Source organism: Schistocerca cancellata, chromosome 2, assembly GCF_023864275.1.
Source record: "Schistocerca cancellata isolate TAMUIC-IGC-003103 chromosome 2, iqSchCanc2.1, whole genome shotgun sequence".
NCBI lineage: Eukaryota > Metazoa > Arthropoda > Insecta > Orthoptera > Acrididae > Schistocerca > Schistocerca cancellata.
In genome coordinates this window covers 178,022,678-178,035,742 of record NC_064627.1, presented here as the reverse complement: position 1 = coordinate 178,035,742, position 13,065 = coordinate 178,022,678, and the positions used below count along the sequence as shown (strand labels likewise).

General features: G+C 44.7%; 1 protein-coding gene across 1 annotated transcript in view; it reads left to right on the top strand.

Moving 5' to 3' along the window:
* LOC126152249 (uncharacterized) overlaps positions 1-13,065 on the top strand; it is a 555,653-nt gene that overhangs the window by 371,050 nt on the left and 171,538 nt on the right. The window contains 1 exon segment of the mRNA XM_049915995.1: positions 8,381-8,777. Within this exon segment, the coding sequence (XP_049771952.1) occupies positions 8,381-8,777 (397 nt within the window).

The following is a 13,065-nucleotide window of genomic DNA, read 5'->3' as shown; positions in this document are numbered from 1 at the left end:
CGACTTTCCTGTATCAGTTCAGGCGAATGCTGGGCTGATTCTTTTGAAAGGAAACGGTCGATTCCTTTCCTCGTCTTTCAAACATTTTGAGCTTATGCTCTGTCTCAAAAAAGCCTCGGTATCTTCCTTCCTTTTATTGTACATTCCTTTTTCTGATTCTAAACTTAGTTACTAGGTTGAAATAACAACAAGGAAACGTCATGTTCTGTAAAGCACAGTATCCTCAAGGTGCAGCGCTACCCCCTACAGCGAGAAACAAAAAGAAGCAAGCAAAAGTGTGTAATTCCAGTACGACCAGTCCTAAAAACTGCGCTCCAGTGTTCGGAGATCTTAACCGGTAGTGATGGCTGCAGACGCTACACAAATTCGGAGACCCACTGCTGTAATTGAACAGACTTCTATGTAGCTCGTACAAAACTACAAAAATGATGCTCTGTGGATTTAAATGGCTAAGTTGTTCTTGCTAGGCCCTGCTATGTAAATTTAGGGAACCTCTTTTCCAGGAAGACTAAGCGGAAACTCTGCAGGCTATAAAACTCTTTGCCAGTAAAAATGTTTACCCGCATCTAGAAAGTTAATTACGACCCGGACATGTCTTTAAGACCCAAGCTGTAATTTTCCAGAAAATGGAATGGATAACGCTACAGATCCTAAAGTGGAGAATTACGAGGGTGAGTCAAATGAAAATCTTAAATTTTTTTAAAAATATTATTTATTGTGCAGAAGTGGTACACAGCTGTATCACTTTTAAACACAATCTCCCCCCACGCTCAATGCAAGTCCTCCAGCGCTTACAAAGTGCATAAATTCCTTTAGAAAAAAATTCTTCTGGTAGTCCGCGCAACCACTCATGCACCGCGTGGCGTACCTCTTCATCAGAACGGAACTTCTTTCCTCCCATTGCGTCTTTGAGTGGTCCAGACATACGGAAATCACTTGGGGCAAGGTCTGGTGAGTATGGTGAATGAGGAATACACTCAAAATACAGGTCTGTGATTATTGCAACTGTTGTACGGGCAGTGTGGGACCTTGCATTGTCGTGTTGCATCACTGCTGACAGCAATCCACGTCGCTTTGATTTGATTGCAGGCCGCAGATGATGTTTTAGAAGATCTGTGTATGATGCATTGGTGACAGTGGTCCCTCAAGGCATGTAATGCTCCAAAATGACGCCTTTTTCGCCCCAAAAGAGAGTCAGCATAACCTTCCCTGTTGATGGTTCTGTTAGAAACTTCTTTGGTTTTGGTGATGAGGAATGGCACCATTTCTTGCTCGCTCTCTTCGTTTCCGGTTAGTGGAAGTGAACCCAGGTTTCGTCCCCAGTAACGATTCTTGCAAGGAAGCCATCACCTTCTCGTTCAAACCGCCGAATAAGTTCTTCACAAGCATCACTAGCCGTTCCCTTACTTCAGTAGTCATCTGCCGTGGCATCCATCGTCCAGACACTTTGTGAAACTGGAGCACATCATCCACAGTGTGGTGCGCTGACCCATGACTAATTTGTAAACATGCTGCAATGTCATTCAGTGTCACTCGCCGGTTTCCTTCACTATGGCTTCAACTGCTGCAATGTTCTGTGGAGTCACAACTCGTTGTGCCTGACCTGGACGAGGAGCATCTTCCACTGAAGTCACACCATTTTCGTAGACTTGCTGCTGTGACAAACATGCATCACCGTACTGAACCTTCATTCGTCGATGAATTTCAATAGGTTTCACACCTTCACTACGCAAAAACCGAATAACAGAACGCTATTCTTCCCTGGTGCAAGTCGCAAGTGGGGCGGCCATCTTTATACTAACACTGCGACGGTATGTGTGCATCTGTACTATGCTGCCACCTACAGGCCATTCTGCACGCTGCTTGTAGCACGCTTACCAACTTACAGGATAACGGTGCGAAATTTGGATTTGTTATTACAAATTTAAGGTTTTCATTTGACTCACCCTCATACAAAGAAAAAATTTGATATGAATGGATGGTGTTAACGAAAACCAGCTTTTGATTAACACATTAATTTACTCAATCAAAACACATATTAAATGGATCTAATTATGAAAAAATATCAGTTGACCTTACAAATGTCCCATGTATTATGTGTACCAAGTAAACGTATTTGGCCGTCCTCTGTGGCCGGGTGGTTCTAGGCATTCAGTTCGGAACCGCGTTGCTGTTATGGTCGCAGGTTCGAATCTGCCTCGGGCATGGATGTGTGTGATGTCCTTAGGTTAGTTAGGATTAAGTAGTTCTAAGTCCAGGGGACCGATGACATCAGATGTTAAGTCCCATAGTGCTTAGAGCCATTTTTAAACTTATTTGTTTTCAGCGTTACCTGAATAACCAAAAATTTTGTCCCTTATACACAACTGACATTCTAAAAATTACTCACGAACTTTTGTCTAAACGAATACAATTACTGTTGACGTCATTGCTATTATGAAACTCTTGCATCTACTAAAGCAATGCTGCACTGGAGACCGATGATCGCAGTGACTTGAGTTGCCCTATGACAAAGGTGCTGTTAGTCATCCTGATCGTAATTAGTCAGCAAGAGAAATGCAGAGTGCCGCCATTCTGTGTGTAGCTCTGTGGTACAGGACGAGGATCGAGCTGCTGTCAGCAGGAACGCTTGACTCTGATCGTCTGCTATGATGCGCACAGCTCTGTGTCCCCGAATGAACGCTACTGATGTGCACAAGATGTGCACACCTCTCCGTATATGCCTGCCAATAGTAGGATATCAACGCTAAGCCATCGATTGACGAGGTTCTGTCATGCGCGAAAATCCTGCCAAGTAAAACGTACTGCGATGAAACGTCAATGACTTTCCTATTCGTCCTCCTCCTTCCAAAAAGCATCCGCTTCAGCTCCATCTCCATGACGTCACAAACATGTTTACCAATCATGCATTTTCGGTCCCAGAAACTAGCCTCATTCAAAGATCCTCTAAAAGTAGAGAAACTACACTAGAGGCTAGGTTTTTATTTGACTGAGAGCTGTGTTTCTTTAGTAAGATTATCTCCTGAATGCACTTTTCAGAATATCAAAAAGAGCCGGTCACTTGTTGCCAAAGTCCTTTCTCTGTCCTTAGGTCTGCCGCAGGACAGGACTCGGTCGTAAACACCTGACACCCTCCGTGGCTGCTTGGGCGTGGTGACTCTCATGGAATCGACACCAGAGGCTGTGGCCTGTGCCGATAAACAGGGTCGCTTTTTTCTTTACATCAGTCACGGCCTTCTCTGTCCAAAATCCAGCGTGCTTCCCGTCCCCGCACACTCACAAAAAGTACAGAGAGGAACTAGGAATATCTGCATAATGTTAAATGTATTCTGATATGATAGCTAGAAGTCAGTGGGACACACGCTCCTCCCTCCAATATTTAAACAATTAAATATTATGAGTTTAGATTAACCAATGAGGAGATAAGAAATCACGGGAACAACTGAAATAGCGCATTGCTTCACTGCAATTTGCGTTTATTGTAACACTTGATAACAGACAGTCTTCACTCGCTGCTTCAGTCTATATACATAAAATCACGTCTGTATGAAACCAGTAAAGTGTCTGAAATTGTGTCATTTCATTTGTATAAGTCCCTTTACAATAACTCTGTCAAGTAAAATGGAATGTCCAGAGACATTCGATTGCGTGTCAGAGGGAATGCTCTTCTGGGATATGGAGACGGATGTTGGCACGTATACTGTTGTGTTTACGTTGTACTGAGAATGGGCGTCGAAATCTGCGCGCCATAACGTTAGACAGGTCCCTTTCTGCAGCTCCGGAAGGGCTATAGGCCTACGAGAAAGTGACTTAGAAGAGATTGAAGACACTGTTTCAACACTGTTCTATAAAGGTTTCTCATCACTTCGCATAAACTGCATCACGGAATTGGTATAATTTCCCATGAACAGTGCGACAGCCAAAATTCCCCAGACATATAGTGAGTGCTATAGCCTCTGAATTTCTCGGAATGTTCGGAAATGGTAAATGTGCAATGTGATAAAGTCGCAAACTTTACTAGGGATTCGTGAAAGTTCTGTTAAAAAACATCTGCACGTAGTTTCCAAAATGGGACAAGTGTCCCCTTCTATCCTCTCTTTGGGCGCCTATGTTTGTACAGTGTGGTCAGAAACAGTGTGAAAAACTTGTGAGGATGTTGCTGGGTAGGTTGTGGTAAGAAATAACAGTTAATAATCCGATACGTTGCTCCGTTTCCGCTTTAACTGCCACTGAAGCTAGCCGGTCAGGCCCGCTAGAGATGGTGTCGCCAGAAGTGGTCTACGTTTGGCTTCCTAGAACCGAACAAGAGAGCGATACAAAAATCGGATGTTAGACAGTAAGGATCGAACCCGAGCCTAAGGCAGATGAGTCTCGTGCACTATTGTCTTCTCTTTGAGATCAACTGATACTAATTATACCTGGCGGGCCGCTTGAATTTGCGCCCGCAGCGGCCTGATTTGGTAACGTCAGTGCTTATTAACTGGGAAACTGCGCAACGTATCGAATATTTTTCGTAACAATTATTTCTTAGCACCCGCTCTGCAAGATCCTTACAAGCTTTTCAGGCTGTTTCTGTCCACCTTGTACATACTCATGTTCTACTATAAATGCTAATCATCTCTGTCTTCCCTCATATTTTTCATTACCGTTAATAATACAATAATTTTATCTTTCAATTGAGTCAACAAGCTTAATGTTATCAGTCATCATTTTTCTTCCGCTACACGTTTCAGGGATTTAAACCACCATCATGAAGTGAATTTGTAAGACACGTATGCGTTTTTGGTAGGTTGTGGCACTGTCTCCAACAGCCAGAGTCTCTATTTTCTGAAGTATTAACCACATGCAACGTCTGGTGCACTTTGTAAACACTGAAGTGTGCAAAGTGAGGGTGGTGTAAGACGATAAAACACAACTCATTAATTGACATAAATCCATCTAGTAATGGAAGTTTAGACTACCAGATGAATCTGCATCAGCGACGCGCCGGCAGCGATATGGCAGACTTCGTCAAAGAGTCAGTGCCGTTAGGCCTATACTAGCGTGGCTCTACTGTGTATGCGCCGGATGGCCCAACGAAAAGCAAAATTTTCTACAGCGATAACAGTCACGGTGCTTCGGGCTCAAGACTATAGGCAACTTTCCGAGCATCGAGCACGACGATACTCTCAAAATAAATACAGTCGCATCTAAATATGACGTAAATCAGTCGTCAGTGCGAGTACGTTCGCGATTACCTTCTCTGTGTTCGTAGAGATGACACATAGCTGCCTCCATTTTTACTGGAGTAGCATGATGGGTGAGGGGCCTAGTTGTGTCTTGATATGTCAAAGCAAAAAACAAGATCGCTAAAACGTCCACCAATATGGCGTCTTCTCGTGATTTCATCTCCCAAGCACTGTGGTAGTTAGTTGCTTTTGCTGTAAGACTTTAATGGAACTACCAAGAAACAGGCTATGGATCTATCTTGATGAAATAATAAGTTCTGGACCTATTTTTTTACTACGCACATTGCGTTAGACAAAACTGCACAGTGACGTGCTGCAGTAATATGTACAGGAATTACACGCAAATTTATTAATCAGAATTCCAAAATATAATTTCCTCTGTCTTTCAAACGCAGTAGTAAGTTTTGTTAGTATTTTATTAATCATTTTACACTTTTGTATATATTCCGCTTGCCTTGCCAAGTCGCGATACTAGACGTACACTGCAACACATCTGACCTAGTTGTTTAGCTTCTCCACCAACAACTGTGATCCACAATTTGCAACTGAAGTATTTGCCGGGTAATTCGCCCTTTGACTATTTCTTATTAGTCAAATGTTTTCTGAGCATTAATAATACTCCCCTGACTTTACAAATGAAATGTTAATGTCAATTTAGTAATTCTACACATATGTAAACGTGGGGATAAGGCCCAAAGAGATCCAGAAGTGTTGGCGGTAGGATAGAAAGGGTTAATAAACTCTGTCATCTAGTGTGTTATGCTGCTTGTACTGGAATATGTTCCAGAGGCTATATATACGGATGGACACAGCTGAGTTGAGACAGTGGGAGGGGAAGATGCACAGAGTAGAGAGAAGGAGATGGATAGATGTGAGAGGATGAGATGGACAGAGGGTGACAGTGGTTCAAATGGTTCAAATAGCTCTGAGCACTATGGGACTCAACTGCTGTGGTCATAAGCCCTCTAGAACTTAGAACTACTTAAACCTAACTAACCTAAGGACATCACACACATCCATGCCCGAGGCAGGATTCGAACCTGCGACCGTAGCGGTCGTGCGGTTCCAGACTGTAGCGCCTTCAAGGTGACAGTGGAGAAGGAAATGGACAGAGATAGTGGTAGGTGAAGATGGACAGAGATACAGAGGATTTCTATATGCCAGACACATATGCAGCAAAGCCATGTGTAAATGTGTGGTAATTAATACGAGGTGCGACAATAAAGTAATGAGACTGATTTTATTTGCAAGATGTGGTAACCCTGCAGGCTTGCGTAGGCACAATATCTTTTACCTTGGTTTACAAGCAGCTTCTAGTCCAAGCGGCACATCGATGCAACTGCTCAGTCGTGAGTTGTGCTTTAATAAGTTAACACATGTTTGTGTCTCCCGTCACGGAAATGGAACCGCATAATATTGCGCAACGGTATACCATTTCTTTTTGCGTTAAATTGGGTGAAAACGCGACGACAACTTACGGTAAGCCTTAGAAGGCTTTTGGAGAGGAGGTTATGTCAAGAGCTCAAATTTTTCGTTGACATAAAATGTTTAGTGAAGGCAGAACGAATGTTGAAGATTAAGACGGCAATGGACGACCATCAACCTCACGGACGGATTTCAACTTGGCCAGAGTGCGTGAACTCATACGATCTGATCGAAGATTATCCGTGAAAATGATTGCAGAAGACCTGAACATCAATCGAGAAACTGTTCGTCTAATAATAACTGAAGATCTTGGTATGAGAAAAATTTGTGCAAAAATGGTCCCCAAAAATCCTCACACCACAACAGCGAGAAACACGGAGAAACGTGGCAGCCGATCTGTTCAAGCAAACAGAAATCAATCCATAATTGTTGAGCCATGTTATCGCTGGTGATGAAAGTTGGTTTTCAGTACGATCCAGAGACAAAACGCCAGAGTTCGCAATGGTGCTCAAAGGGATCACCCAGACCAAAAAAAGCTCGCATGTCAAAGTCAAAAGTGAAACGCATGCTTGTGTGCTTCCTCGATTCCAAGGGAATTGTTCATAAAGAGTGGGTGCCTCCTGGACAAACAGTTAACCAATATTACTACAAAGAAATTTTAGAAAGACTTCGTAAAAGAGTTCTTCGTGCCCGTGCCAACATTGCTGATAATCGGATTATGCTTCACAATAATGCGCCATCCCATACTGCTCTGTCAGTACAGCAATTTTTAACTTCAAAACAAATTTCAGTACTACCACAGCCACCTTATTCACCAGATATCGCTCCGTCCGACTTTTTTTTAATGTAACTGTTAATCCGACTTGATTGCAAATTGTTTGTTCGTACGATCGGTTTCGGTTCCTCTAGAACCATCTTCAGAGCTGATATTTCGGTTACAGGAGTAACCCGTCCAAATACAGCAACTTCCACATGCTGCGTTGATGTGACGCAGCATGTGAATGTTGCTGTATTTGGACGGGTTACTCCTGTAACCGAAATATCAGCTCTGAAGATGGTTCTAGAGGAACCGAAACCGATCGTACGAACAAACAATTTGCAATCAAGTCGGATTAAAAGTTACATTGTAAAATCACTGATTGCAGCTGCCCTATCGGACATTAAGTCTGTTTTCGAAACGACTTTTTTCTGTTTCCAAGATTCAAAACGGCGGTCAAGGGACACCATTTTCAAACAACACAAGATGTCCAAAAAGCTGTGACGAGGGTCGTGGAGGATATTACAGAAGATGAGTTCCAGAAATGTTACCATCAATGGCAGAAGCGCTGGAAAAAGTGTGTGCAATCAGAAGGGAACTACTCTGAAGGAGACAATACTAAACTTGACTAAAACGGTAAGGAACATTTTTTTCTCTCATCAGTGTCATTACTTTATTGTCGCACCTCGTAAAAGCAAATATGAGTTTTGGCACGTGGACCCGAAATGATCCTTATATCTTTTATTCCAACAGCCAATCATACCACAATCCGATACAGTTGGCGCAGTTTCCAACGATACTAGCATGTATCGTTCCTACCTCATTCCAGTTCGACAACGTGCGTCAGCTACTGCACCTTCGCCCAAATGAGATGTGAAAAGCGGAAAAAGCTCTCGTGGCTCCGTGAACCAGAGCTGTTACAAAAGGTGACAGCAATGTTCTTTACTTGCCTGTTCGTGTGTGTGTGCAGGGGCCCGAACGTGTCGATCCTGCACCTGCGCAACGCGGCGGACCCGTGGGACTGCCCGTCGCCGCAGCAGCAGCAGCAGAAGCAGGGCCCGCCCCCGCAGGACTCGGCGCCGCCCCCGCCGCCCGCGTCGTTCGCGCGCACGACGCCGCGGTCCTCCGGGTCCGCTTCGGCGACCGCCAACTCAGGGGGCGGCGGCGGCGGCGTGTCTGCGCAGCTCAAGCCCACCTACTCGACGCTGCCGCGGCGCGAGTCCTCGCTGCTGTCCGGCGTGACCGCCGTCTCCACCACCGTGACCGTCGCCAACAGCTCCGGCAGCTGCAGCAGGGAGCTGTCGCCGGTGCGCTGGTGCGACCGCGAGGTCGACGGCGTCTACCTGGGCCGCTCCGGCTGGGTCCAGGTGCGTACTCTCTGCTCTAGTTTACACAACACTTTACGTTGCAAGAGCTCTTCTTTTATTGGTGGTGGTGGTTAGTGTGTAACGTCCCGTCGACAACGAGGTCATTAGAGACAGAGCGCAAGCTCGGGTTAGGGAAGGATTGGGAAGGAAATCGGCCGTGCCCTTTCAAAGGAACCATCCCGGCATTTGCCTGAAACGATTTAGGGAAATCACGGAAAACCTAAATCAGGATGGCTGGAGACGTCTTCTTTTATTACTGTCCCTCGTTTCATTCGAAGCCCATTTAGCTGCATACAACAACTTACAAAACGCTGAAATCTGGGTTCGCAGGAGAGAGCGGATGAGGTTGTGGAAAGGGGCCAAGATCAGTTGCTGTTGGTTACACAAGAACACACAACTTTATTCCTCGAAAACCAATGCACAGTTTTCTCTTTGAAACAACACGGATCAATTCACGGCTGAGGGCCCAAGTAACATCTCAATAATAAAGTTTAAATAATTCCTTTTAGCACAAGGATTTAGAGAAGCAACTGAAGGGCTTACTTAAGTAAAATTAAAATATCCTTAAATATAGAATTTAGACAGATGGCTGAAGGCCTTACTTAAATAAAATTAAAATATCTTGACGGCTAAAGGCCCAAATAAAATTTCAGATCAGCAAAAGAAATTCTTAAAAGGCAAGCATTCACAAATTTCGGCTAAAAGCCATATTAAGGAAAATTTAGATTAATTCCTCGGCTGAAAGCCCAATAATATTTCAACATAATAAAAGGGAACCTTTAAGGACAAGCATTTGCCGGCCGTGGTGGCCATGCGGTTCTAGGCGCTCAGTCCGGAACCGCGCGACTGCTACGGTCGCAGGTTCGAATCCTGCCTCGGGCATGGATGTGTGTGATGTCCTTAGGTTCGTTAGGTTTAAGTAGTTCTAAGTTCTAGGCGACTGATGACCTCACATGTTAAGTCCCATAGTGCTCAGAGCCATTTGAACCATTTTTTGACAAGCATTTACACAGTACAACAGGAAACCATCTTAAGAAAACAAACAATTAATCAAAACAAATAAAGACAAACCGTAAGATAAACATTTACACAGTACGGCTGAAGGCCATTTTAAGATTTCAGGATAATTAAAGAGAAACGTTGCAGAGTCCGCAGCTCGTGGTCGTGCTGTAGCGTTCTCGCTTCCCGCGCCCGGGTTCCCGGGTTCGATTCCCGGCGGGGTCAGGGATTTTCTCTGCCTCGTGATGACTGGGTGTTGTGTGATGTCCTTAGGTTAGTTAGGTTTAAGTAGTTCTAAGTTCTAGGGGACTGATGACAATATATGTTAAGTCCCATAGTGCTCAGAGCCATTTGAACCAAACCTTACAGAGTCCGCAGCTCGTGGTCGTGCGGTAGCGTTCTCGCTTCCCGCGCCCGGGTTGCCGGGTTCGATTCCCGGCGGGGTCAGGGAATTTCTCTCCCTCGTGATGACTGGGTATTGTGTGATGTCCTTAGGTTAGTTAGGTTTAAGTAGTTCTAAGTTCTAGGGGACTGATGACCATAGATGTTAAGTCCCATAGTGCTCAGAGCCATTTGAACCAAACCTTTGAGACAGGAATTTACACATTACAGGCTGAAAGCCACAGATTTTAAAACAAATTCAGCTGAAGGCCTAAATACAGAGCAAACAACAATTTTAAATAAATCACAGCTGAAAGCCCAATCTTAAAATACTTCGCAAAAGGTTCCGCTGAAGGCCATATACTTAACAAAGAACAGACAAAATTAATACATGGCTGAAGGCCTGGCACAGTACTTGCAACAAAAGAAAATCACAAACACAAACAGCAGAACAGTGGTGATCAGAAGTGTTCCAGGGGTCGGTCTGGTGAGGAAACTCTAACAACAGTTTAGGTGAGACAGGCTGCCAAGCATAAAACTTAATAATCGTGTGGCAGCACGACCTAGGGACGGCTGAAGAACCAACCAACAGCCCAATCAATTACCTTCCACCCGACCGACGACACGACAACCAAAATATCAGCGAGGCCAATGATCGCAGCAGGACTATGTCTTGATAATTGGCGTCTAATCACAGTCAAGGCACAATAACCACTCAAATAAAAAGGGAGAACAACATCAAGCTGTCAAACTACACGCTGTGCCAGACAGCATCAACATGGCGAGGAAAACATACTGTAGGAAAACTACGCCAATAACCAGGGCAGGTAACTAGAACGTTAACGACCACAAGGCAGAAGATACCACTGGTGCACTTCACTAACAAATAATAATCATTTCAAAAGTTAAACACCATACAGGAAGACGGCTGCAAAATTTTGCCGACTCCAGCACACCATCACGTTGCTGCTTGCGGGAACAGCCCAGGAAGCAACAACCAGTAATCAACGAAGAGATGTCACAGCAGTTGAGGTTTCATAACAGGTTCACTTATTACTCAACTCCAGTATGCAGGTTCGGTGGGCGACGGAACTTTGCCGCTCTCACAGCTAGTGCCACACTATTCCGACCGCGTGTGCACGCCGCCAGTGGCCCCGGCCTGACCTCCCGGCACAGGACTTCCTCGCTGCTCCATCGCAACCGACCGACTGCCTCACACACACCACGACACGGAAATATACCGGCCACACCAAAGAAGGTACAGCAGTTCTAGTATCGATAAACGCTGCTGCTGCCACTGACAGAGGCAAGAGAGCAACTCGTTAAGGTAGTAACTGAGGGAACAATAAGACGCCACTCGATGATGACAAAAAGCCAAAAAAGAATAACGGCATCAGCGCCAGCCGACCACGGCTCAATAACTTTACGATGCATGACAGAAGTGCAGAACAAGTCGTGACGAAGAATTTCGTATCAGACATGTGTGGTCTGTCAAGCCGGGAAACCACCTGAAATTGGCCTACAGAAGCCACCTAAGCTAAAGGGCTTGTGACACTGACTTCCGTCTACATTAGTAAGTTAACCTCTTCTTTAAGGGTAATGAAAAAGAAAGACTTCTGAACAAAACTACGTTTCCAATTTGGTCAAAACTTAACCCTTACCGGTACAGTAGCCTGACAAGGTCATAGAAAGAAAACGATTCAATTGGTGATTGCACGTTGTAAAATTCACAGAATTGTCGGGTAGAATGTACACAAACGACAATTTTTGATAGCATAGACAGCCATAAACTTTTGCGCCGTCTATAGGGGTAATACTAATGGACACAACGCAGCAAGAAAATCGTCTTCTCTTTTTAAGGAGGATCGTTTTGACAATAGTGACCTTCGGGGTTTGATGAAGATCGTTTAAACGTATTAATCCACAATGATCCACTTCAGTGTACTCGAGAACCGGCAAATGTGATGAACTCTGGTCATTCCAGTACTGTGCGACGTTGGCATGCAGTAGGGCAACGTTTAAAAATCGGGTGTATGCTCTAAGCCAAAATTACAAATATCAGCGGGTGGACGTCTATGCATCTCTGCTCGCTCGTCATCAACTGGCTCGTGAACAACAAAATGGTTCAAATGGCTCTGAGCACTATGGGACTTAACATCTTAGGTCGTCAGTCCCCTAGAACTTAGAACTACTTAAACCTAACTAACCTAAGGACATCACACACATCCATGCCCGAGGCAGAATTCGAACCTGCGACCGTAGCAGTCCCGCGGTTCCGGACTGCAGCGCCTAGAACCGCACGACCACCGCGGCCGGCTCGTGAACAACACCGACCATTCCTATTCCATATCGTTATTGGTGACGAGAAACGATGTCCTTATTCAAACATAAGGAAAAGAAAGGAATGGTTGAACCTAAGTAAAGTAACAGCTACCCGTACAATGTCCTGCGAGAGTTCACAAAAGCTAATGATATGCATCTTGCGTAGTGTGGTGTGCTACAAATTGCTTTCCTGGGGTGTAACCGTCACCACTGAGACGTCCTGTAGACGCAATCCAATAACAACGACTACCAAGAATGCGTGAAGTGGTGCTACTCCACTACAACGCTCACCCGCAATTTGCTAGACAGACAAAAATACTATACAGGTGTTGGGTTGGGTAGTCATTGCCGCACCCATCTCATTCTCGTGATCTTGCACCTTCTCCGCTCTCTATCGAACAACCTTCAAAGAACTTCCTTTCCGGATGAAAACACGCTCCTAACACAGCTTGGTTAGTTCGTCGCCTCAAAACCAAGTGATGTCTATAGCCCAAAAGTTACTTGTCTTTGGCAGACTGTTGTCACTGACAGAGAATATACACGGTGTTTCAGTAAAAGGTTTAACTCTGTAACTTAGAAACCAATA